The sequence below is a fragment of the Lasiosphaeria miniovina genome, assembly GCF_030549165.1.
Source record: "Lasiosphaeria miniovina strain SMH2392-1A chromosome Unknown B0T26scaffold_1, whole genome shotgun sequence".
Lineage (NCBI taxonomy): Eukaryota > Fungi > Ascomycota > Sordariomycetes > Sordariales > Lasiosphaeriaceae > Lasiosphaeria > Lasiosphaeria miniovina.
The window spans coordinates 4,077,132-4,102,627 of NW_026848220.1; the positions used below are offsets into that span (position 1 = coordinate 4,077,132).

A 25,496-nucleotide genomic window follows, 5' to 3' on the forward strand; every position below is an offset into this window, starting at 1 on the left:
AGACGCAACAGACGGGGCAAAAAAAAAAAGGAATTCGACCACTACTCCACTTGTGCCCTCCCTCCACCTAGAGGTCCCCAATATCCATGCACGCGTACACAAAGGGGTGTTGAAACGGTAGCAACAGCCTGAGCTGACCCGGCATAGTCGCCAAACATGACATAGCACGAGATGAAACCACGTAATAGAAAAAGAAAACATGACTTCCCAAAAGATGAGAGGAAAATAACCCCGACTGAAAAGCCTATCTAGCCTGCCCGTCCCGCCAGAGTAATGATATTATAACCATCCCACGCCCGGTTTGCGACTTCAATATCCAAAACCGTCGTGCTGATGCATCGGACACCTCCCGGGATGGCGCTGCCACCAGGCGCTGATGCACATCCTATGGAAGCGGCAGAGGCACTCGAGGCGGGCCATGGGGACGCCGACCTCGAACTCCTCGAGGCAGATGGTGCACTCGGCCGAGTCGACGCAGTCCTTCTCGGTGGCCGTGTACGGGAACATGCCGGTGCGGCGGGGGGGCATGGGCGGCAGGGGCGGGCCGCCGTTGCCTGCACCTCCTGCGTCCCCGCTGCCGCCGCCGCCAGCGCTAGTCGAGGCGGGGACACCCCCGTTATACGAGCTGTGCGCCGTGATGCAGATACTAATGTGCGACTCGCGCAACGACTCAAAATTGGGGAGGGTGCGCGGCGGAAGCTCGCGGTGACACACGGGGCACTCGTCTTCCTCAGGGATCTGGGGCGGCGGGGCCGGGAGAGGCGGCAGGCGGCGATTGACGCCAGATGGCCCGGCTTCTGACCTTTCGCCAACATCCATCATGGACCGGAATCGTGCGGGTATGCTAGGGTAAGGCGGGCGATGCGGTGTGGCTGAGGGAGTCCGGAAATATGCCGGGGGCGGAGTGCCCGAGAGTATTTGGTTCTCCGTGTTCTGAGGATAGAGAATGTTGGGTGGCCGTGATGAGGACGGACCACCGGCATGCTGAAGATCACGTAAGAAAGGAAAGGCACTAAACAGCACACAGAGAAGAGAACGCACCATTGTGACACTCCGGCTTCTAGCTTGAGGGTCGTTTGCAGACGCACCAGTGAAATACGAGCCCCAGCTATTCGGCGCTTGGTTCCCATCGTTCGGAAACGGCTGCACGAGGGTGCTGTGCGATCTGGAATGGCTTCCTTGGGTCTGCGTCTGGGGTGGCGCAATGTTTGGGTCTGGCACGCAAGGATTGCACAGCCTGACCCTCTCACCACCCCCGAGAACACCAAAGTCTGGGTAGCCGCCTCCGCTGCCCAATATGGCGGCCGGGTATCTCTGGGCCAGCACCCGAGGCGCTCCAGGCGGCTGCACGATATACTGGTAAGGGATCGTAATACGATGCGGCGAGCAAGAGTTGCAGACTACGCGGCCGCATTTTCTGTGATAATGAGTGAGTACATCGTCTCGAGCACGACACTTTCTGGCTTTATAGACGCTTACCTGCAGTGATGTTTCCTAACAAAGATGCTGAACTGCGTGCGACATATCGGGCAATATGTCACCTCAGCGTCTGGCTGCCATCGAGGGACTATAAACTCGGAAGGGCTTCTCGAGTCGGCTGGGGCAGGATGATGCGGTGGTGGCGGCGGCGGAGGGGGAGGCGGAGAAGGTGGAAGAGGGGCTTGCGCTTGCGTCTGGCTTCTCGAGGGACTGTGAGGCGGGGAATCGTCGAGCAGAACAGGTCGCAGCTGCGTCCCTAGAGCATCTTCGGGACTTGGCACCCTCGCGCCGGAATCAGCTAGTAGTAGCCCGGCGTCATCATAGCTATTTCTAATCGACCCTTGAGTCTGATCCCGCACAGGAAAGCTATCACCCAGGATGATGGGGTTTTCCGCGCTCCCCTCTGCTCGTTCTTGGCGTTCCCTCGCATCGTGGGCCGCTGATGTGTGTGCAGCGGGCCCGCCTCCCGCATAGTCGAACGCTGGCAAAGGGGGTGGGGGAGGAGTTGGCGAAAGCGAGGAAGGTCCCTGTCGGCCGTCATCTTGGCTCAGCGGGGATACGGCGCCGGGCTCGGTACGGAGGCCGTCGTCGGGCATTTCAACGTCGCCTTGGTGTTGGTTTTGATGTTGGTGATCATCCTCGTCCATGCTCACGTCGCCGTCCTCGCCACCATCACTCTCGTCCTCGCTACCCGACACAACCCGCTCTATAGTGTGGGAAGGACAGTCGAAGAAGCGTGTGCACTCGCCTTGGTGGAAACGCGATGTTCGCCAGGGGCAGGTTGCGCGGTGGTGGTTGGGGTGGCTGTCGATGCTGCTGCCTGCGTAGGAGCTACCAGACTCGGAGTCGCTGCTCAGCTCGATGGGTTCCTCGACAGACGCCTGGCCTCCACCGTCATGTGTCGCCATGGCTGCGCATCTGCGGGGACGCGGAGCTGAATTGAGGGTTCGCGGGTCGCTCGACGTTGTGATCCAGAGATTAGGATGAGGTCGCGTGTCGGCGCACGAGATGATAACACGGCTGAGAAGCTCCGCTCCGTGCAGCAGGGTTCTGGGCCTGGGGAACGAACGATGCTACCTAAACCCCCACAGGACGGACCGTCTAGGACTTAGATAGATTTGCGGTGCTGGGCCGACAAGTCTTGCGCAACCAGTCTGGCTCTGGCCCCCTTACCAGGCAGGTGTTGCAAGGAAAAAGAAGGGCAACCGATGGGGAAATGCGGTGCAAGTCCAGGTTGTCGAGTATCTCAAGCACGGTGTCGGCCGCGTGTTGTCAACTCGCTGTCATTCCCCGGCTGAAACGTCGGCTTGGCGTCGTCTGTGTCGGGTTATGGAGCAAACGGACGGATACTCGCACACCAAACTAAAAGAGACGGGAAGTTTAAAAAAAAAAAAGTTGAACACGGCCTCGAACAAACGGTGAGAATGCTAAACTAGTATGGCATTGGCTGTACTTACCTCGGGATTAGAACCTAAGGCAAGGCTGCTCACGGAATGGTCGGTTCCAACAGTCGGCCTCAGTGGTTGGAGGGGCAAGCGGCCGTGCAATACAGTACGCCGGTCCAGTTGCAGCGCGCCGCTCAGAAGCGCGCTGCCTTGATCCGCCGCTAAGAACTTATCTTGCATGGGGCCCGCCCTTCAAGTATGGGGTCTTATCGTGTTATCGTGTTGCAACCTGTGTTGGCCCGGATGGCGGGGCCGATACAGGCTTGTAACACGGTCTCGAAGTTGGGCGACCGAGATTCTCTCAATGATATTTGCAAAGCTATATTTGTTACTCTCTCCTCGATGCTTTGTGCTCTTAAGCTCACCTCTGATGCCAATCGAAAAGTCGCGTCCTATTTGGAGCTAGGTAATATTAGGTAGGGAGCATATTGGATCAGATCAGACGGGAGTCTTCTAGCGAACATGGTAAATACCGTAATTGTGAGGAATGCCACTCTAATTTCTTAAGGTGACAACTTGCTTTGCACATGCAAACCGCTCAAACTGTGTCGACGACAGCCGGAGTAACCAATGGAAAGGAGCAAAACTATCAAGGTGGTCCGGGGCCGCGTCCAGGTCCTTTCGTTTCCTTTCCTGTCTTCCATGTCCCGTCCCAGCGACTCCGTTGCCCCCCCACACCGGCCCCGAGACTCGGCAGCCCCCCTGTACGACAGAACCGGGGACGATTGTGGGGGTAGGGCCGATTACCGATACCCACGTGTCAGCCTCGTTGACCGCTCCCGAAAAAAGATATCAGACTAAAATAAATGCATCCATGAATATAGGTAGGTACCTAGCGAACAGATGGAAGAGATCAAAATAAATTACTAGTGTAATTATCGTACAGGATAGTCCTTTTTTCAATTCCATCAACGAAGACTGCCTGTCCGTCCAGAGCCGACCTCCTCTCACTACTACTACTACCTTACCTACAGACCTCAAATAGCTACCAGGTAGATAGGTAGGTGCCTATACCTTACTCGATCCGCCTACACGACTCCGTGTCCAGACCACCGAACCCCCCCTCCCCCTCAACAACCTTGGCTTCCAAAATATCATAGATGGGTATTTCCGCCAGTGTTGCTGCGATGCGGTGGAGCGCCGGGAGCGTCTCCCAGTCGAGGGCATCAATGCTGACTTTTACCCTTTCGGCCTCAGCTGCCATCGTTGTCGGGTTCGCCAGCACATGCCCCTCCTCTTCCCGCTCCATGTGTGTCAAAACACAGGCATGGCCTGCCTCCGTTTGCTCCGGCTCTCCTCCCGCCGGCGGGACATAACGGTATGCGAGAACGCTTCCCTTGTCCAGGCCACGACCAACCCCGCTCTGCTCCTTCCTCCTCGTGTCACCACCGTCGTAGCCACTTGCTTTGATAAGGTTTGGCAGCACAAACTCGGCAAACGTAGCGCCGTGCCAGCTCGCCGTGGCACGGTAGCCGGAATCACCTGAGCCCCCGCCGGTGATGGCGGAGGGGCGAGTCACTCTAATATCGCAACATGCCGTGGGCAACCTCGGCCCTTCACGGCTGGCCACGGCCGAGTCGGGCCATGACTCAAGGAGCACGGCCAAGTAGATGCCGTCAACAGCCGTGCCGTCGTTCTTGGCGTATTGAACTCCGTGCATATACAGCCCTAGCCGGGCGTGGCCGTTGCCCGAGCTGCCGTCGAGCTGCGTGACGTGCGGAAAGCTCGTAATCAAGAAGCTAGCCATGGCAACTGTGTCGGCATCCCTGAAGCGGAATTGCGCCGTCGGAAACAACGTCTCGAGAAATGTGCGCGACGTCTTGAACGTAATGGTTGCCGTCGTTGCGGGCCCCCCTTGGCCATGCTCGTTTGCCGGCCGGGGCGTTGTCGCGGAAAAGGGACCAAAGGCAACCGGCACCCGTCGGTGCGCCCCCGGGTTTTTCGCCCACATCCATCGGTTGAAAATGTTTCGGGCGTGGTCGATTTCGTCGTGCCCAAAGTTAAAGTTTGTATACGCCATCACTTGTGAACGGTCAGTGCCTTTAAAAGGCCGCAGCTTTCACTGCAAGGTAGGGCATCTTACTATCGACGGCTGGCTGGCCGTTTTGCCAGTCTTGGCCTGCCAGTCGTGAATACTGCTGTATGGCATGTGCCCGCCCAGATCGGATTTGCTCGTATAGCTTGAGACGTTCGGGGAGCTCTTCGCTGGCCGTCTCCCTGGGAAGTACGACCGCGAGGGCAGCCGCATCCTCTATTGCTTGGCCACAGCCTTGGCCCTGGTCTTGTTAATTTAGTGACTGTCAGTAGAGGTACAATGGTTGAGGGGAGAAAAAGCAAACCGGCTCTTACGTGGCGTAAATGGATGTGCCGCATCCCCAAGGAGCACGAGCTTGCCCGCAGACCACGTAGGCAATTTTTCCATGTCTAATAACTGCCATACCTTGATTGTTGACGGGTCGACCTTACTCATGAGGGCCTTGAGGGCTGGATCAAAGTCTCGGTACACCTTCAGCACTTGTTCAAGAGATGCTTGTTTGTTCCACCCTGTCCAAGCTTTGGCGTCAGCAAATCCAAAGTTAAGTAAAGTAGTCATGTCTTCGGAAGAGGGCAACTTTACCATCATCACGTCTAGTTTGAGACTCGGTGTCGGGATGTATGCATACGAAATTGAGCAGGAGGTTATCGTTGCAGGGGTACATGACAACACGACGGTCACCGCCAAACCACATGACAAGAGTATTCTTCGACTTCACCAGCGGCTCGGTCATTGTATCCGCCTCAGCCACCTCCCTCGGAATGAGGAAGCGAAATGCCGCCTTACCCGAGCCAAACACTTTAGCGTCTCTAATACTCTTCCTCGCCGTTGACTAATATCCCTTGGGTGTCAGCTAACGCATTCTCGGGGTTCGGCATATGAGGCCTGTAGGCTATACATAAATACCATCGGCCCCAATGACAACATCACCTGCCACTGTCGTGCCATCTTCAAGAGTCAGGACCCCTTGTTCGGGGTCGACATTGACGGCTTTCTGCGATGTGACTAGTCTCACCGGCGTGCCTTCCCCGCTAGATGTGGCAAGCCACTTGAGTTTCTCTTGCAGGCTAGCTCGATGGACGAGGTGCCACGGGTGTTGCCAACGTGCGTTCAAGACGGTTAGATCTAAGTTCTTAATGACCCGCCCATCGCTGGCCCGCTCTACAAGGCCATCCATCGTGATGGCCCCGAAAGTCTCGCCCAAGACGCCCCATCTTCGCAGGATACCGTTGGCATTTGGCGCCAAGTGAACAGCGGCGCCGAGTTCGCCGGCTAGACGAGATTGCTCAAAGACCTAGGCAATTGCCCCAAGTGTCAGAAAATGGTATCTCATGAAGATGGTAGGGAAGTCCTGAATGGGATATGGATAGTAGCGGATAATTAGCAGAGGCAAAGCCACAGACCTGGACGTTATGGCCGTTTCGCCGTAGTCCAATGGCGGCCGTGAGTCCGCCAATGCCCGCCCCAATAATCACAATGTTCAAGGGCGTAGAGTGGCCGCTATCCAAGTGACCCAAGCCCCTCGTACTGGGATTGTGGGCGCCGCTTTCAGAAATAAGAGCATCGCTATCCCCAGGAATAATCTTCAACATCATGGACAAACCCAACGAAGATACCTAGCAACAGCAACAGTAAAGCAACAACAACCTCTAGTGAGGACGGGGAGGTATCTTGAACGATGGGTTGTCTTGTATCGCGGTATTTAATAACAAGACTTGCCCTGGTCGAAGCCAGAAGCTGCAAGGGGGGTAGTTAGGTTGTCAAAGGATCAAACCAGCAAGGACGGGGTACTAGCATAAAACCAAGGCGGTGGTGCTGTATTATTTCCCCCTGTCTGTCCGTCTGTCCGCTCGGTCCCTTGTAAGAGGGCCGGCCTCTTTTACAGCCTGGCCTGGAAACTTTCCCCAGCTTTCACACGGGGATACATGTGCTATGATTGTGTGCCGCTGGAGACATAACATGCTGCCAACCCTGCCTAGACCAGCCTATATTAGGTAGTCAACTCGACGGAAGCAAGGCTACCCCGTACCACCCGTGTTGAACACGAAAATAGAGCGGGGCTGAGCGTGCTTCGATGTGCGGAACCAAACTGCTGCCCTTTTTGGTTGCATGAGATCGCTGCAGCTAAATGCCTACTGGGCGTGCGAAGTCTGATCTGTGTCTTCCCGGACGTTCTGCAAGGCGGCCCGGAACTAAGCAACGGCGGATAGAGATATTGGTAAAGAAATATGTGCAATGCGTAGGTACTCGGCACGCTAGTAATGGGTGGGAGGACGTTGGCCAACCTCAACGACTTCGGGGGTTGAGTTGGGGATGGCCTCAGCTCAGTTGCTGCAGGTGCGGAAGGTGGGGGAGCCGCCCCCGATACTACGGCATACTATAGGGCCAAGTCGGCCAAAACCAAAATTGAGACGGCATTTTACTACTTTGACCCCAGGGGGGTCAACGCTTTGTCATATATCATACTCGCTTCAACTAATAAAGACGGGGGAGAACAAGGAGGTAAATATCTGTCACGTAGAATGGGTGCTCCAATTGACCACACACGGCATAGTGCCGAGGTTTAGCCATACTGCCGGGCTCACCGCCTAATGCAGGAAAAACCACTGCAAGGAACGCGTCTGCAACACACACACAATTGCAACACAATTGATCACCCTTTTGGAGCATTTACCTGCATTTTAATTGACTTCGCTGTATTGAACACCACAATGGTTTTTACGATTGTACCCTGTTTGATGCAAAGGCGTAATGTGCTGTCTTTATGTAGTAAAACCAAAAGGCCATTGTACGGCCGGGGTAGACCTATATACCGATTTTTGGTTTTGGCCGACTTGGCCCTGTGGTATGCCGTAGTTACCCTGTATGCGCATACTCGGTGCCCAGGCGCCATTCCAGGGTTCCATCCCTGCCGTAACGGGACAGCTGTCTTTCAAACGATTAGGAGCTTCATTGGTGCGGAGATATTTCATCCCATCTCTTGTATTTTAGTGTGCATCCGCCCTAGTTCTCCGCCCCGGGGGACCATTATCTGGGCTAGTAATAAGTATCAAGCGTTGCGAATCACCAGAGAGAGCCAAACCGAGAACCTGTATGCTGTGCTGAGCTGAGCTGCACGGCACTTTCGGAACTACCCAACACTTTACCTGACAGTTCTGGCACGCCGGGACCGTCTCAATTTGGCTGCTTTTGTTATCTCGTCGTATCCTTTGGGAACCGAAGTCGGAAAGAGTGGGCTGGGGCCCTGCTTGTCCGGCAGAATTCGGGTTATTCATGCCGAATCGTGTACCATCGTATCATACTCCCTCCGACTTGCCCTTCGTTCTTTGTCAACCGTTAGATACATCGCGGTGTTGGTGCTTGAGAACCAGTATCGCGGAATAATGGACGTGCCTCTGGTTGCTCTGATCACGGCCGGTACCGCCGGCCTCGGAGCGGCGACGGCCCGCCTCTTCGCCAGAACCGGCATGCGTGTTGTTGTCAACTACAACAACGACCGCTCTCGAGCAGCAGCGCTTGTCGCCGAACTTGAGAGCCTCTCACCACTCCAGAGACCCGCTGACGGCAGCAGCAGGGCTGATTTTGTCGCTATCCAAGCCGACCTTTCGCGGCGGGATGACATCGGCAGACTTGTCACTGAGGCGGCCTCGGCTATGGGGGATAGGCTTGACGTCGTCTTCTCCAACGGCGGCTGGTAGGTGGTTTTGAATCCAAGTGTATCTAGCCCACGGAGTCCCGATGGAAAGCGCTGAAAGCCCTTAGGACTCAGGTTCGCGACATCACGAATCTCGATGATAACGTCGATGAGGCCGATTGGGATCGCACTTACACTATGAATGTGAAGTCGCATCTATGGCTGATGCACGCCGCCAAGATCTTCCTGGACGCAAGCGAGGGCGTCTTCGTCACGACGGCCTCTCTAGCTGGCGTAAAAGTCAGCGGCAGTTCTCTTGTGAGCCAGCCTGAGCACTCTACCTTTTTGTTTACCACGACGCCATGCTTATACCACCACTACTACAGGCTTATGCAGTTTCAAAGGCGGCCCAAATACACCTCGTCAAGGGACTGGCACTCATTGCTGCGCCCAAGATAAGGGTCAGCAGCGTGTCCCCTGGACTGATGCTCACGGTATGTGCGTGTGCGGGTTCTGTGGCCTCTGGATGTTGCCTTATTTTACGGCCGTTGTTTTGGCAGCTGTCGCAAAGGAAACCAAAGCCCGATAGGATGGAGCTTTTACTAACTATGGGTTGAATCATCAGGACTGGGGTCTGAAATTTCCTCTCGAATTGCAAGAAGAAATTAGGGAACGCACAAAACTCAAACGCCTTGCGACTGTTGAGGTAGGTGGAAACCTCCACTGATCGTATCTGCTACGGGCAGTTAGCTCATGCCTTTTCACTTTGTTAGGACGTGGCAGAGCAGGTGCTCTGTTTTGTCAGATGCAAGAGCGTGACGGGTACGTACCATCACCGTTGCGCCTTCTCAGACGGCTCCTTCCTTCCTATTCACGTTTTTCAAGTCACCACCCAGCCCGGTTTGCTCTTTCCTCTGATTGTTTGGTTCCTTTCTCAGCCACCTATACTTGCGATTACAATAGGTAACTTTCAAGAAAGGATACCATGCATCTGGTATCATCCCCCGAGCACCGAAAGACTCACGCTCCAAAGTGATCACAATAGAAATGCTAACTTGTATGTGAAGGGGCAAATGCGGTGATTGACGGTGGAATGGCTCTTTGAGCTAGGTACATACCTACCTTCCATAGTTACCTACCAACCTAATCAATGATTCCGCCTCTTCGCGTCCAGGTAGCTTTTCGGGATCTATTGGGCCTCCCTAGTGAGATCAAGCCGCCTGACTGGTAATCACTAACCGAACCCCTATTCCAACCCCTATTTCATTTAAACCCGTAATAACTTTTCATAGGATTCATACCCGAGACCTAAGAACTGGAAGGCATAGCCCTTCAACAATTCCCTGCAAAAGAAAACAGTACACCTTGCACCGACGCTGCCCAAATCCAATTCGAAATGAACTAAGAAACAAACTCCTAGATTTCCAGCAAGACGCCCCGTCGTGTCTAGAAAGCGCAATGTGCTTGGAAGGATGCAGCTACTCGCCAACCTCACGGTCATCGTTCCAGTGAACACACGAAATGACACGCCACTGCCAAGTGACATGGCGGATCCTCTTTCCCCAGAAATACAGGGGAACCGACAGCAAAATGAGAGCAGCCGAAATCGCCGCCATCACGCCGTACGCGTTCTGGTATCCAGACTGGCTGACCCATGTGTTCGTGTAGAATGACAAGAGGAAGCCGAACATGGATTTGAACCCCATGACCGCAAGGGTGACCTCGCCGGCAATCGGGCGGTAGGCGTCGATGACATAGACGAGGCAGAGATTGGTTCCCTGGACGGTCGCGAAGTTCACTGAGATTGCAGTCAGTCGATGCGGCGGCCTAGGAACGAACGAAGCGGGTTGGGTGAACTCACAGAGAGCAATGCCGATTGTCGGACATATCCAGTGCAGCTTGTGCTCAATCCCAACGCCGTAGAGAATGAGGGATAAGGGCGTGGCGATAAGACAGGGTATCATGGCAGGAAGTCGCATTTCAGGATCCCTCACGCCGTTGTTCCGCCGAGTGAACCAGTCGGCCACTTTGTCTCCAAGATGGCCGCCTGCTGGGATACCCACAATGGAGCCAATAATGGCACCGATGAAGCAGAGGCCGACCTGCCAAGCCTCAAAGCCGTACATCTCCTGGAAGGCCACCGCAACATTGGACGTGACAGCAACGAGAAAGCCAATAGTGGCGGCCTCGACAAGGGCAGCCCAGAGCACCGGGGGAAGACAGATCAAGCCAAGCGGCCGAACGACAAGTTTGAGAAAACTCTCTGTAGTAAGAGCTTGACGAAAGAGCTTGAGGGACCTCAAATAGGACTCTCGCATGAGTCCAGGTTTTGACCCAGCCACCCGCTCCACGTCGGATGTGGTTATTACATCCTTTTCCGAGTCTGCCTGGCCGGCCTCGGCGGATTCGTCATCACTCTGGAGCTTTTCTCGGATATATGCTGTCTCCGGAAATGCGAAAAAGGCGAGAAGCAGGACGAAGCCTACCAGCGCGGCCGCAACCTGATAAATGACTCTCCATTCATGGCCAATGGTGATCAAGCTACAAGGGTTCCATTAGCCATCCATCGGTACACCCCAACGAGGTGACGACCTTACCCAGAAATGACGATGCCAAGTGCAACGCCAACTGCCAGGAAAGAGGTATAGAGGGCCATCACAGTGCCCCGCTCGTGGAGAAAGAAAATATCGGCGATAGTTATTGGAGCTATCGGTGTCTGGGTTAGCTTTGAGTCTTGGTTGAGATGGTGGAAGGGAACATACCAACAGTCTCGGCAGCGCCCGCACCGAAGCCCATGATTATGCGGCCCGCCAGGAACCCGCTGTACGACCGCTCAAAGCAAAGCCAGATAGCGGAGGCCTAGTGAGGTCTGAGTTTCCATTGTCAGATAAGACTGTGGCGTGAACTTACAGTGTAGATGAGGTAGCTGAAGACATAAGTGGGCCGTCGACCGTACTTGTTCGCAACAGGAACCCAGAAGAAGTTCCCAACGCCTTGCAAAAGAGCAGTGGAGGTGAAGAAGTAGGAGACCTTGGCTACAGCGTCGGCAAAATAAAGAGGGTCGGTTCTTGGATTAGCCCCGGGAAAGAAGTCCATTGTCGTGGAAACTATATCAATGGACGGGCCCGCAGCTAGGAAGTTGCACATCATCATGGCGAGACAAACCACTGTTAGCCAAGAGGTCAGCCACCCTATGCTGTCAATGCCGCTTCCATTCGTCTATACTCACCCGTTGCAATATAGTACTTGTACCACTGCGGCCTATACTGACAGTTAGCCATGATCAACCCAGCCAGAGGTGGAGGGACGAGTACCAATTTAGAGGGTCATTGGGGTCCGAAGAAGGCGTAGGAATCAGAATGATCTCGTTGGTATCAAGATGTCGGAGGCGGACGTTTCCCAGAGTTCTCTTCCGAATCTTGTCGATGCGCTCCACCTTGGGATGGGCGTCCAGCGACGCGGCGATGCGATCCTCGGCCATAGCGACAGTAACGATAGGTTGGGACACGACGACGCCTCCAAGAGCTGGCAGCGAGAAGTGACGTTCTTATTTCAGACCGTCGCGGTCGGATGTCGATAAGACTCGGTTTTCGCTTGACAGGGCCGGGCTCTGGCAGTTAGAGATAGTGGATGAGGAGGTCGGTCAAGTTTCGACAGACTTTGGAACTAGCCCACCGAACTGCACAGCAAATGCATCAGACGAAGCGGCAGGCATGTTGGTGCACAAATAGCATATGGACATACAGCTTGCAAGTCCGGGACCAATCTGCAACTCCCAAAGGCGCCTCTTATGACTAGATTCAATATAGGATGTTACCAACATGCCATCTGGCAGAACCGGTTCAGGTTCATCAGCGTGTCATCGGGCGAAACCTCTGAAGTCGTGCGGGGGTCTAGACGGATAGGGATTTGCTCGGGGTAGAATCCAGGAACGGGGGTTTCCTCACACACCCTGGGAACCCAAGGCGAAGGGGCCGGTACCGGATGACAAGGTTGAAAAGGTAAGCAGCGTGAGCGTGGAGGCGAGTGCGAGTGTGGACGTTGGCGTAGATGGCAACAATGGTAACTAGGTAAAGTCCAAGCTAAACGACAACCCAAGGTACCATCAAAAACAACTCCAAATAAATAACGATAATCGACTCACGAGGCAGCCGGAAGGCTCTGTGTACAGTACAGAACTGGCTGGCTCACCGTCTAGGAACGGACATGGTTGCTTGCTCTCCGAGGGATTAGAAGTGTATTTATCTCCAGATGTGCCACCACTACGACCCAGAAGAAGAGGATGGTTCGCGAGACACATGGGAAAACGAAATGCAGCGAGATCTGAATTAGATGCCGCCCTAGACAAGGGTTCGCGCCTTGGTCTGATTAGCCTCCGATGCTTCTGGGGTCAGTTGAGACCCCCCTCCCTCGCCCCCCTGCGCAAGCACCTTCCGCACCGACACCCGCTCGAAACCCCCGAAGAACGCAGGACGAGAAGGGGCGAGCCTTCCCAAAGGGAGGGGGTTTACACTACTACAGCTATTCGATTCGAGGGTTGGGGTGAGAGGACGGGAGAGACTTCTCCTCGTGGGAGATCCCCTTCAAGGTGAGTAAGCGAAGTCAATGCTTGCTATTTATATTACAGCGAACTCAGGAGTCCCCCGTCCCACATTGTGGCACCCGAGGTTGGGTTCGCAGATCTTGGAGTCCGGGGCAACTGCAGGGCGAATATGGGCCCCACCCGACCTCACTGGGGAAGCCGCGTTTATCACATTGACAATGCTGCACTCAGGTCACTCCGGCCGAAGCGGCAAGATGATCGCATAGCTTCTTAATTGTTGCATATCCGTCCCGGTAGTATTCGACCACGAGCTGTTTGCCATCAACGGCGTCGTCTGGGCAAGGCCATAGGGCCCCACATCAATCCAATATACAATATACGGGCTATATATTACGGAGTTCACTACGGATACACGTGCCATGCACGTCGGCTGGGTATTGACTGCCTGCCATACCTTAGCTCCCGTCCCGACTTCCGGGCTCTATCCGTACTTCGTAATGTAAACACGCGGACCGTCTAGCCAGTTCGACTGCCATCTCCCTTGCGTCTGTCTGGTCAATTTCCAGATGAGTTGACAAGCTGTCGAAATCCGTCTGCATTTCTGTTCATGACTGTAACTGCCACTAGTCCGCATTTGGTCCTGCTTGTCTCGGTGGTACGAAGGGCGATAGATATTATTGGGGGCCAATCTAGTCTGCTTGAGCTGTTCATGGTATTATTTTCCCTCGCGGATAATATCGTGGTTGCTACCCTTACCCCAGAGTTCAAGCATGACGGCTATGCGATGGGGAAACTAGGTGTCGAGTTCCGCGTTGTGTCTTCGATTTGGTGGCGTGGCGGTTAAATCCAAGACTGTGTCCTCTGTGAACCCGGAAATTTCGATGGACAAGCGGGTTTAAATAAACTTCTGACACGGCCTGAATCGAAAAGCAGCAGCACACGTCTCTGAGGGCATGAACGGTGGCCTCGAATTAGGGGTTCACATCAAGAGAACACGCGCAGCCCGTCGGGATCGCCCAAGTTCAATGCGTAGTGCGGCGAGAACTACGGGGATTGCTAAATTTACTTTTTGGCATCTTATCCTTCTTTTTACACGTGGGTGCGGGTACACCGCCGAGGCTTGTTTGAGCTTGAGTCCTCGAGTCCAGGTTCGAAGTCGCCAAACTGCAGGTCACTAATGTTTGCACACCCTCTGGCTCTTCAACCACATGCAACAGCGCAGCACGCTTCCTAGGTAGGCAACCAAGCCGTACATGTACGGGGGATTTATTGATGCAATAAAGTGGCAATCAGCGGCAGAAGGCTTGTCCGGGCCCATCTGACCCCAAGACACCCGACGCCTTGGGTTGTTTAGCCATTTTTATTGATGGGAAAACTAGGTAGGTGTGAAGGAGATGACTGTCGCGGTTTCACTGTGTGTGAGAAGAATCGAAAAGATGCGTGCATCTATTCCGATTGAGATGTTTGGAATGCTTCCCCTTTCCCCTCCTACACTAAGGTAGTCTAGGGCTCAGTCGTTCCTGCTCTTAGAATGCCAAGACTTCTCAGACATGGCATCATGCCCTACACTGGTTTCGGCAGCAGCACTTGAGGTGTGATTTAAAACCTCGGGCAGTTATGTTAGCGGCAACGGCAAATTTAAGTTCTAGACGCCAGGTGTTGTCTAATTGAAGTAGCCGTCCTGATTTGTTCCGAACATACCTCCAACACACTGCGCGCGGTAATTCAGGTTGCCTTCTATTCCAACCATTTACGTGCATCCATACCCATTGCCTCTAAAACTCAGATACCTTCAAATCCCAGATGTTGTATCAACCTGGAAGCTCGTGCTTCACGCACAGAAGAAAGAGATCGACAATACGGTCGGCCGCTGCACGACGTGCTCCGATCACCTCGAAAGCTGTGGTTCGCCAGCAAAAGCTGCAGTGCGTGCAGATGCAGACGGGTCTAGTCCTGTTCAGGGGTGTCTGGGGTGTCTGGGAGGGGATTACGCGTGCGCAATGTTGCAGTACCGCAGGGTCAGTCAGTCTAGCAGTCTTGGCTTCTTGCCGGAGCCTTTAATTAAAAGTCGAGCTTTCCAACTCGAGTTTAACCAAACCATACTGCCTGCCAGCCAGCTGTGGTGTGTGTTCCAAGACCGCTGCGAGCCAAACGGCCCATCCACACCTGACCTGGGGCTCCAGTCGTGATCCCGTCGTACTCCCACTTTCCCGGCGGCAGCGGCGCAGCTCCCGGACCTGGACTGGGCCTTGAATCGATGAGGCCACGGGGTTGATGACGGATGCGCACGGCGCTGTGAGACGCTTCGCGGCACGCCAATCCATCATACATTGATTGACTGCATGCCCGCCTAGCTAGTCTCTTCGTGTCTGGGTTCGTCTATCCACTCATTGGCTTGGCTAGCCTCAATACGCACGCGGCCAGCAGCTTCACCTCACCATCATGGCCAGCCCCAACATCGGACATCTCATCCACCCTCCCGATCCCCCACTGCTACCTCCCGCTCCTACCGGTCCGCCGTCAACTAATACCGTGCCACCCCTCGGCACCTCGCACCACCACCCGCCGCCTTCTCGCTTGTCCCTTGCTCCGCTTGTTGTTCCTTCAGCCCCAGTCTACCGCCCGTCACCAAGTCCTGCGGCTCCGCTGCCCGACCTTGGCCAGACTCAGACGCCGCCTCGGAACCACTCCAACGTCCAGTCTCTGTACCAATGCGCCGACTGTTTACGTAAACCTCTCGTTTTCTTCACTGTTGTTCAGGTCGGCTGCTGAAGAGGTAGCCCCAGGTTCAAAAGACTAACTGTGGCCCAGGCCGGTACTCGCGTCCTGAACACCTGCAAGTATGTACCGCACGGTCTCCCCCCCTTCTCCCCATCTATACTTGGCATCTGGTTCTGTTTGCTAACTCTCTACAAGAGACATATTGCAACACACACTTTGGGGAAACGCTTTGCCTGCGATGTAAGTTTCTCTCTTGGCCCCTTGGCGCCTGCTTCCCTGCCGTACCGTTCCATGACTGACAAACCCTTGTAGGTATGCTCGAAGGCTTTCTCTCGAGCTGATCTCCTCAAGCGTCATCGCACCAACCACCAGGACGACAATGGAACCAAGCGAAAGCGCATCAACTCGTCCCCTGGTGCAGGCCGCGTGGCTCACGCTTGTCAGGCCTGCGCGAAGGCGAGGGTTAAGTGTGAAGAGCTGAAACCGTAGGTACCCCTGCCGCGTCAGACAAACCTGGGCTCCCCTCACACTGCTGACCTGACTTCAGATGCACTCGCTGTAGGAATCGTGGGTTGAGTTGCGAATATGCATCCTCGGAGGACGCAGCCCTGCACTTGCTCCATCTCTCTGCGAATGCTCGTGGCGTTGATTACCCCCAAGAGTCAAGCCCCGAGTCTCCTTACTACCCCCATTCGTCTGTCGTTGCAAATAGCCAACGACAACAACAGCAAGCTGCCCAAGATCAGATCCGACCCGCCTACCCGCCACCCGTCAACACTCAGACCGTTGATCACAGTCCCGTCTTCACTGGAAACCCATCGCTTAAAGAAGAAACACAGTTGCCTACCCCAGAGACGATGGTGACTGACGGCTTCCAGCCGCCGTATCCTGGCAGTGCCGTCGACGACATGGCCAAGGCCCCCTTTGGCGACTTTCTGCGCGACGTCCTCTATGACCAGTCACTAGACCATCCAACTAGACTCGCCGAAGCCCAAGGCCTGGCAGTCCTGGATTTCTGCGATGACACAAGTCTAGACCTCAGAGAGTTCGATTTCGGCCTTCTACACCACTGGAATGTCGACGGCTCTCCAAGCGTGCCAGACTTACGGTCTGGCCCTGACAACTTTGTTGACATGACTGCGATGCGATCAAGGCTTGTGAAGATGTGGACAGAATCCCCATGGCGATGGACTCCTGCAAAAACAGACAATGGATATAACGAACAATCCAACCTGCCCTTGCCGTCTAAAGACGCTCACACGACGGCTCAAATGCAGGCGGATGGGAGGTTGGCAGACCGAGTGATCGAGGATAGGCTACACACCTCAGGTCGAGACAAGATCTTGGCTATTGTTCTGGGTACATGTCGTAATGATGCCATGATGGCCCGTGTCGCGTCTTCTTTTCCATCAGTCGACATTATGGACTCTTGGATTAACATCTTTCTGGCCTCTCACCTCTGCTCAGTATCTTCGTGGATACATTACGGTTCCTTCTCCCTGAATACGCAATGGCCCGAGTGGTTGGCTATAGCTGCTTCGGCTGGCGCTGTTCTGGCTCCCGTCCCTACCTTGCGTCGGTTTGGATTCGCTCTGCAAGAGGCAGTCCGTGAGTACCCAGGTTGATCCGTATCGGTAATACCGCGCTCTTGACTGACAAAGTCAACTAGGCCTTACAATTCCTTCCAGAGTGAGTGCAAAAATCGCGTGCTACCAGGTGTCAAAGTACACTTACTGAAAGGCCAATGCAGTTCGAAGAGAACAACAAAACTATCGCAGATCCTGGACTTGTCCAGGCTTTGATGTTGATTCAGGATGTCGGTCTTTGGAGCGGCAATAGGCGAAAAATGGAGATTGCCGAATGCCGTAAGTTATATAACATACCCAGCTCACCTTCGCTGCCTTGGCTAACAGAGGTCAGACTTGTCCATTCCCATCGCAGTAAGACAAGAATACTCCCTACTATATGCCGAGTACTGACCACAGTCAAAGATGATGCGGTACCGGGGAAAGTTTCAACGGTCCGCTTATCCAAGTATTGTCATCCACCCATCGGACGAGGGTAAAGTTCTCGAGGAGAAATGGAAGCAGTGGTACCAATCCGAGTCCTGGAAAAGGTCCATTCTTGAGACTCGTTACACAGAAAAGAACATATCTAACCTCAGATCACAGGCTCGCATTTCACGCGTACTTGAGGGATTCCCAAGTTTCGATGACACAGTTTTGCAATCCGCACATATCGTATGCGGAGCTTACGTTGCCTCTACCGTGTTCCAAAGAATTGTGGTTTGCAAGAAGCGCCGAGGAGTTTAAAGTCCACTACCTAGGAACAGCAGCCGCTGGAGGCAAACAGCCCCCATCTCTCGGCGACCTCTTCCGGGATATAAACCTGCTGTCAATAACTAGTCAGCTCATGGATGTTCAGTTTGCTGTCTCGGTCTACTTGCATGGGTTTTGGTCAATGATTTGGGAATATCGGCAGCTCAACTCGGTTTATCGGCCAACCGCGCAGTCGCCAGCCTTTGCAAATAGTACAAGCCTGCTACTGGAAACTCGGCATCAGGAGCTCTGTAAACAGCTACAGGGCTTTCAGTTTGTCACTCTGAATCAGTCCGACATGATGTCGGCCCAAGAGAGCTTGATGCTGCACTTGCTCCTCATGAATCTGCACGTCTCTCTCGATGACCTGCAGCTATTCTCGGGCAAGGAAGGCGAGGAGCAGGCGCGTAGAGTCTACCCCACGCTTCAGCGATGGTCTACCAGTGTAGATGCGCGGCAGGCCATCTGGCATGCAGGTCAGATTCTACGGCACGGCAAGAGGTTCCCTCTTGGACACCTCAAAGATTTCTATGCCATCGGTGTGCATCATGCCTCCTTGTGTCTATGGACTCACGGTGTGATCGAGCGTGCATCTCGGCCGCCCGGCCATCAGCAGCACGGCCACCTCGGCTACAATGGTACGGTATACATTGACGGCGACGACTGCCCAATTGTTCACCGGTACATTAGCTTTGGCCAAGGTCGTGCCAGTATCCGCGGGCCTACAAATACCAGCTCCGCTGTCGTGGACGATCCCCGCGGATATATGGAAGTTACACAGGAAATTCTCCGTGCCAATTTCATTGGCGGCCCCGACAGCCTGCCTCCCATTAGCGAGAATATTATTCATCTGCTGAAGCAGCTCTCGAATGCAGCCTGGGCAGTCGGGTTGGCATAGACGTTAGACTGGGGGGAGATAAAAAGGAAATTAAAATACTATGATAACGGTTTGGGAGGGTGGAAACGTCTTTGATGATTGGGTAAGATCCTTGGTGTGTTTGTTTTATTTTACGGCCTCGACGACTATAACTTGAAGGGCGGCTATGACTGCGTCATGTTCTTTTCTCGCAATATACCTATATATATATCACATTACGACACTTCTATTGTTGGAGCATTGTCAAGAGTTTTTATCAATGGAAGTTCGCCTTTGGCATTTTAGTTATGCTAAGGCCCGGAAACTGCCCCTCGGAAAATCTCATATATAGCTTACATTCCTGGAATGAGATAAACTACTTGTCAAGCCCTGGTGCTGTTTTCTCATGATGAATTCTAGGCGGATCTAACGAACAACATGGCCAACGAAACTATGGGGATCATAATTATAGCGCCTACCCGGCTCTTCTACCTATCTATCTATGGTTCCCGGGCCCGGGACTCACGGCCGCTAGTCAAGTTGTTGTGTTTACCACGTCGGCGCAGATAATAAGAGAAAGAAGAAACCCTAAGGAATACATTAAAGATTAAAAGGAGTGAGTGTGTATGTTATCGTGAGAAGAGCGGAATCTCTTCTGTATGGAGAGGATACAAATTGAAAGAAGAAAAAGAAAAGATATTAGTTGCGGGAAAGGCATGGATGGGAGGAGAATGATAAGTCTCAGTAAGGAAGATATCAACCCAGCTACTTCCTTTATCCTTATTTACGTCCACTGTTGCGTATTTATCCTGTTATCAGGTCGGCCACCGGTGGTATGAGATAAGGTTCTTTGTGTCTGTGTCTGTGTGCTGTGTGCTGTGTGCTGTGTGCTGTGTGCTTTGTGCTGTGTGCTGTATGTTTGTCACCGGCCTCCGCAGTCGCCGAGTCTCCGCCGCAGGAAATACTCGACGCCGCAGTCTCGCGAGCGCTTCGCCAGCGCGTCACGCAGAAGCTGGTCCAGGTCGCGTGCGGCGGTCAGCCTCGAACTACAGCCGCAGCCGGAGCCGGAGCCGGAGCCGGGAAGCGGCACGGCGCCCCGACCGCGCCCGCGCCCGAGCACGGCAAAGTCGTCTAGCGTCTGGTAGATGGTGCAGGCGCGGTTGCCCGCGTAGTACAGTACTACGTCGTAGACGACGACGGCCGCTGCGTGCTCCTCGCCGCCACAGCCGTCGGGGGCCGAGAGCTGGCGCAGGCCGGCGGGCGATCGCCGTACCGAGGTGGCCACGGGTAGCTGGGCAACGCCGTTGTATGTGTGGTGGTTCTTGTACGAGTGGATCTGTGGCTTGGCTGGCGGCCCGTGGGCTAGGTCGACGCGCATGGCGTGCTCTCTCGGTGCCGAGCTGGTGGATGGATGGCGAGTGAAGATAGGGGGAAGACGGGTGTTTCGAGGCGTAGGAGTTGTTGATGGAGTGCGGGCGCTAGAGTCAACGGGGACAGACGGTCATGGTCGTAGAAAGGGATATTAGAGAGTTAGAGGAGGGTTGTCGACGCTGGTGATCCCGGGCTTGCCTCGACCAGGGTAGGTAGTCAGTTGCTTTCCCTGGGGAAGGCCTTGGTATATGTCGAGAGAGCCGAGGGAGCAAAAGTCTGATAGGTATATTTTCTCATATACATAGATAGGGATATATGTGTTATGCCTTTGTGTGAGAAAGGGACAGAAGGCTAACACAACGAGATCTGAGAGAGAGGAACGGGGCACTTGAAATAAGCTCGAGGAAAACGAAGCAAATAAAGGAAGTCCCAGTTCATCAGACCAAACCCATCTTCTGGATGGATGCCTTGAGTGTGGGCAATGACATGAGAGTGAGATTACGAGAGGCAGGGCTCTCGAATGTAATTCGATGTATGGATATGGTGCAGCAGGCTGTGGTCTGACCTGAAACCCGCTAGAAATGGGCAGAGAGACTGGTTGCCAGACTGCCGGGGCGCACAGTCATTTGACTGCCTGCTACTCTCACCGCTCCAGCTGGAAGGCAAGCATAAAGATCAACAGTCGGCCATGACATCAATCTCCGACGCCCTGGCCGAGGCTCTGCCCAGCACATACCATATACAAGCGCTGTAAGGCTGCCTGACAGCACCTTATGGATGCCCTGTGGCAGACATACGACCCTAGGCCTCGCTGCTTGACCCGGGGAAGGCGGGAAGGCGGTGGGGTCGGCTAACGTGAGAATGAACCTGGAAATAGGCGACCCCCCATCAACACCATGGCCTCTGATCATGAGGTAGGCACCTGTGTGCCTTACTTGCCTTTGCTCTGCAGACAGGATACCGCGAGTCACCAAAATCAAGACACAATTACCTGGGAACCTACCTGTAGTCTTGAACATTGAGTACTCGTAGCATTTCAAACGCTCGGCTGTGCGGTGGCTTAATGGAAAGAGCAATATATAGATATAGCGACATCGGGGAGACTCTTTTCAGTTGTCGAACTTGTAAAGGCGAAGGCGAGAGCGTTGTGGGCGCAAAGCCAAATTCCGAGGACAGGGTGCCGCTAACCGATGTGGGCCTTAGTGTGATGCATTCGGGACAATCTGGTTTAGCGCCCCCTTCGAAACGCGAACGCCTGTTTGTGAAACAAAACGGTTGCCGACAAGGAGGGACTTCACGGGGGGGAGGACCCCTCGCAATGCAACTTTACCATGCAAATGCAGGTGATGCGCAGCCAAAAAGCCACGCCACACGTCTCCACTTCCTACCATCCGTCGATCACAGCGAGGGGAGGCTTTTGGAAGACTACCGAGAGTCGAGCAATCTGAAGCAGCATTGCTCTTCCTTCTTGCCGCCAAGTCTACGGAATATTGCCTGTTCCCTCCATAATAGACCATGGATTATCGCCGATCTTGAACTAGTGGTGCCCCGATGTTAGTAGAGTGCAACGGCGGGGACGAGCTAGACCGAGTAGGGTTTGATGTCTCCAAGTTGAAATCGATCAATTTTGACTAAGAATTGGAAGATCGTAACTCTCGAATGACAAGGCAAGTAGTAATGAGTACCATCGGCTTCATTGGGATGGCATTCGGAAGAATTGCGAGCCAAAGACGCGAATGTTTGGAGGGCTCAGGCCATAGCCTTGATCTTTTTCGCCTCGGCACTTGGCCGTTTCGACGCCGCCACCGTTGGACCGGGTCGCGCCTGCTAGCAACGCGTCTAGCGCTTTTTTCTGTGCCATCCGTCTGCGCGGGATCGCGTTCGGCGCACGGAAAGGGCGCCGGGCACTCGGCTGGCAGTCCGTCGTAAACAAAAATACACTTGGGAAACCAGTAGTACGTTATGCATAATGTGCATGTGGTGAGTACAATGTACCTGCTACCTTGGACCATGCAGGTAAACACACCAACACCTTCCCTGCCAAGCCGGAAAAGGGACTTGCGTCTGCCCCTACCCCGTGCATGCCCGCATCCACAGAACCCCCCTTCATAGAACACGCTTCAGTCTTCCTTCCCTTCCCTTAGCCTTCTTCCCGTGTTCAGGTTTGCTCTATTTTTCTTGTTTTTGTTTCTTCTCTCTTCTTCCTTCCGACTCTGTTTACCACATCAACTTTTGGAAAGGAAAGGAATTTAACAGTTGTCCCACCGAATATCTCCATCGCATTGCCTCTGGTTTCCTCTTTCGGACTTCTAGAGTAATTGCAGCGAACCATCTCCGCCTACTATACTGCCGTCCCACGACATGTCGCTGCAGGCTGCATACAAGCGGTTCCTCACCACGCCAAGCTCGTCGGCGCTGGCGTCAAACGCGTCGCTACACTACATCACCACCACGACGAGCTTTTCGGGAGCGGCCGAAATCATCAAGCACGTATCCACCTCGCAGAAACAGATCAAGAAGAAGAAGGAGAATGTCCTCTTTGCCATTGAGGACACGCATGCCGTTGCCGTTGAGGTCGACACCACCCTAGAGTTTGTCTCTGGGGGCGGTGCCTACCTGCCCGGCCTCGACGACAACTTCGTCGCAGATCGCACCGTCTATCTCATTGTTGTAAGTTTGGTACCCCTTTCTTGGCGCGCAATGTCATGTCGCCCATGCTGACGCGCCTATTGCACGATAGACGCACATTGTGACGTTTGACGGCCAGGGCAACATTACCCAGATCCGTCAGAGCTGGGACCAAGCGTCACTTCTCAAGCAGCTCGATATTATTGGCAAAACAGGGCGCAATTGGCCGATTCGTGACAGCACAGACCAAATCAGCCTCATCACGAGATGTATCAAGACTAACGGCGTCGATGCCGTGGCCGAACCTGCGCAAGCGTCCGCGCCCGCTCCACAGGAACCCATTGCCCGCTCTCGGGGTAACTCCGCCCACATCCTCCGCGACCCCCATACAACCTTGGGCCTTGGGCCGCGTGACGGCGATAATGACCTGCCAACTGTAGTCTCCCCCTACGCCGGCACTCGGCCTCATCAACGTTCGTTTGCAGACGTTATGGGTACTGGGCCCAACAACGAGCCCGAGTCACCTAGCAGAGGCCGCCAGCGCTCCGACTCGCCTAGCAAGGCGATTGCACCCAAGATTGGGGCCGGGAAGAACTACCAGTCTGCGCGTCTCTTCCATGCCAATGAGGAAGCGCCTGTCGAGAAACCCCAAGAGGAGCAACCATCGCCCGATCGTCTTCTTCGTCCGAATCCCAGGAAGTATCAGCATTTCGACTTTGCCGACGGCTCCGATCCGCAAGATGCGCCCAAGACTGGCGTCGACTTTGCTGAGCTGCCCAAGACGAAGGACACCAAGAACTGGTCATTTGACGATTTCGTGACACCGCAGAAGCCCACAAATACCCGCACAATGCACCAGGGCCGAAACGTCCGTCATTGGGGCCCCGAAAGCGATGTGGTTGAGGAATCTCCAGAGAGGAAGGCTACCCAGGTTCAGGGACGCCGGGACGCCGAGGCTCACTTTGAGCTTGTCGATGACGGAGAAGCGACTGAGCCACGCCTCATCGGTCGCCCCCGTGGTGCCGGCCGCAACGCTGGCCTTGGCCTGTACGAGGGGAATAAACTGACTCTTGAGGACGGCAGTGTGCCAACGCCAGGCCCGCCCCCTCTTGGTAACATCACCAACCTAGGAGGCCGCCACAAGGACTTTGACCCACATTTCAACATGACGGACGAGTCACCCACCGGTGGCGACGACAAGGCTGAGGACGGGCCCAAGATCGGCGATGATCGCAAGAAGGCAGTGCGCATGATGGAGAGCAACTGGTCAAACTACGACGTTTCCCCCGCCTCGCAAAAGGAGAACAACAACCCCACCAATGTCAGAAGGACTGGCGACGACCGCGGCATTTCCATTGCCGGAGACGGCATGGGTGGCAAGAAAGGCAACGGGCGCTACTGGGCTGTGGGTGACGAAGAAGATGAGGGACTCGGCCCGCGAAATGTTCCCGGAAAGCAGCAGCAGCACAAGCCAACCACCAGCACCCTATGGGACTTTTAGCGCAATGTCTCAGCAGCGGGTTATGCTCGGGCTGAGGTGCAGAATACCAAGTACAGACGCAACCGCCCCGTGAGGTAAAAGAAGGTAGCATGATACTGTTTATGTCTCGCTTGTTTATTTTACTACTACTACCACCAACTCTACTTTACTGATGATTATCATGTCTTGATGCATGCCACCCATGACTGATGAGGAGGAGAGAAAGAGATGGAAATCCATGGCAATGCGTAACATCCCATCTTTTCCTTGTTGACAGTTGTTCTTGTGTGTTGGATTACCGTAATTTACATTTATATCCCTCGATTCACCACCTGTCGCTGTTTTCTTCTCTTTTTTAAGGGCGTCTCACCTGTTCCTGATTATTGATTGAAAAGCGAGGGACTTCCTCCTTGGGCTTGTCTTGTTATCGCAGTCTCGTATTTCTTAGCTGATAGTTGCGTAGCTGGTTAGTTGGGGGAGTAGCAGATGAATACAAAAACAATTAGTCTTTTCCAATCAAGAACAAAGTAGGTTATATATAGGTAGAACGTAGAAGTTGTGCAATTACCTCACGTTCCTGACCAAGTCTACGGCAAGAAATCGTCATGGTCGGACTCTTGTTCTCCTCGGAGGTGTTGATGTGTTTTAAATCTCTCGCGGAACGCAAACATACCATACCAGGGAGAATATAGGGAGGTATATATATATATATATCAGGCATAGAGGTGTTACTAGAAACTGACGCAAAGCTGTAGGGGGTGAACTATATATATGTATAAAAAAAGACAACAGCCTTTACCCCTAACCTGGACCACCCAGTCACCAACCCAAACCATGATGTGGCACCAGCCTTCCAGCCTCTGCCTAGGAAGACAGGTACGGTACGGACGTGGCAATAAATCTAGGTGCCTAAGATGCAGTACACAGCGGCCACCCTCCATCCATTGTTGTCCTGGGAGCTCGTTTTTCATTTAAACCGAAATGAA

General features: G+C 54.0%; 8 protein-coding genes across 8 annotated transcripts; 3 read left to right on the forward strand and 5 right to left on the reverse strand.

Annotated features, from left to right (window-relative positions):
* Window positions 1-309: 309 nt before the first annotated feature.
* Window positions 310-2,075, reverse strand: B0T26DRAFT_633212 (uncharacterized protein; the record flags this gene model as incomplete). The annotated part of the gene is made up of 3 exons (XM_060436521.1): window positions 310-984; window positions 1,042-1,417; window positions 1,480-2,075. The coding sequence occupies 3 exons, from the start codon at window positions 2,073-2,075 to the stop codon at window positions 310-312; spliced, it is 1,647 nt and encodes a 548-aa protein (XP_060303001.1).
* Window positions 2,076-3,939: 1,864 nt separating this feature from the next.
* B0T26DRAFT_736888 (uncharacterized protein) lies at window positions 3,940-6,551 on the reverse strand (the record flags this gene model as incomplete). The annotated part of the gene is made up of 6 exons (XM_060443379.1): window positions 3,940-4,964; window positions 5,008-5,205; window positions 5,274-5,468; window positions 5,551-5,791; window positions 5,858-6,253; window positions 6,363-6,551. The coding sequence occupies 6 exons, from the start codon at window positions 6,549-6,551 to the stop codon at window positions 3,940-3,942; spliced, it is 2,244 nt and encodes a 747-aa protein (XP_060303002.1).
* Window positions 6,552-8,206: 1,655 nt separating this feature from the next.
* Window positions 8,207-9,949, forward strand: B0T26DRAFT_55630 (uncharacterized protein). The gene is made up of 8 exons (XM_060435579.1): window positions 8,207-8,653; window positions 8,722-8,911; window positions 8,980-9,087; window positions 9,219-9,299; window positions 9,367-9,415; window positions 9,661-9,703; window positions 9,768-9,820; window positions 9,886-9,949. The coding sequence occupies exons 1-6, from the start codon at window positions 8,343-8,345 to the stop codon at window positions 9,696-9,698; spliced, it is 777 nt and encodes a 258-aa protein (XP_060303003.1). The 5' UTR covers window positions 8,207-8,342; the 3' UTR covers window positions 9,699-9,703; window positions 9,768-9,820; window positions 9,886-9,949.
* Window positions 9,950-10,071: 122 nt separating this feature from the next.
* Window positions 10,072-12,074, reverse strand: B0T26DRAFT_746079 (major facilitator superfamily domain-containing protein; the record flags this gene model as incomplete). The annotated part of the gene is made up of 7 exons (XM_060444652.1): window positions 10,072-10,391; window positions 10,455-11,134; window positions 11,191-11,299; window positions 11,356-11,452; window positions 11,504-11,760; window positions 11,823-11,854; window positions 11,908-12,074. The coding sequence occupies 7 exons, from the start codon at window positions 12,072-12,074 to the stop codon at window positions 10,072-10,074; spliced, it is 1,662 nt and encodes a 553-aa protein (XP_060303004.1).
* A 3,117-nt stretch (window positions 12,075-15,191) lies between these two features.
* B0T26DRAFT_760975 (uncharacterized protein) lies at window positions 15,192-19,073 on the forward strand (the record flags this gene model as incomplete). The annotated part of the gene is made up of 10 exons (XM_060446391.1): window positions 15,192-15,864; window positions 15,948-15,976; window positions 16,053-16,097; window positions 16,170-16,342; window positions 16,405-17,465; window positions 17,527-17,546; window positions 17,608-17,722; window positions 17,771-17,772; window positions 17,849-17,973; window positions 18,029-19,073. The coding sequence occupies exons 1-10, from the start codon at window positions 15,579-15,581 to the stop codon at window positions 19,071-19,073; spliced, it is 2,901 nt and encodes a 966-aa protein (XP_060303005.1). The 5' UTR covers window positions 15,192-15,578.
* Window positions 19,074-19,953: 880 nt separating this feature from the next.
* Window positions 19,954-20,409, reverse strand: B0T26DRAFT_746081 (uncharacterized protein; the record flags this gene model as incomplete). The annotated part of the gene is made up of 1 exon (XM_060444653.1): window positions 19,954-20,409. One exon carries the CDS (start codon window positions 20,407-20,409, stop codon window positions 19,954-19,956), a length of 456 nt encoding a protein of 151 aa, XP_060303006.1.
* Window positions 20,410-20,715: 306 nt separating this feature from the next.
* Window positions 20,716-21,514, reverse strand: B0T26DRAFT_55924 (uncharacterized protein). The gene has a single exon (XM_060435580.1). The coding sequence runs from the start codon at window positions 21,419-21,421 to the stop codon at window positions 20,978-20,980; it is 444 nt and encodes a 147-aa protein (XP_060303007.1). The 5' UTR covers window positions 21,422-21,514; the 3' UTR covers window positions 20,716-20,977.
* A 1,249-nt stretch (window positions 21,515-22,763) lies between these two features.
* On the forward strand, window positions 22,764-24,531 carry B0T26DRAFT_631333 (uncharacterized protein; the record flags this gene model as incomplete). The annotated part of the gene is made up of 2 exons (XM_060436337.1): window positions 22,764-23,072; window positions 23,143-24,531. The coding sequence occupies 2 exons, from the start codon at window positions 22,764-22,766 to the stop codon at window positions 24,529-24,531; spliced, it is 1,698 nt and encodes a 565-aa protein (XP_060303008.1).
* Between the last annotated feature and the right edge of the window lie 965 nt (window positions 24,532-25,496).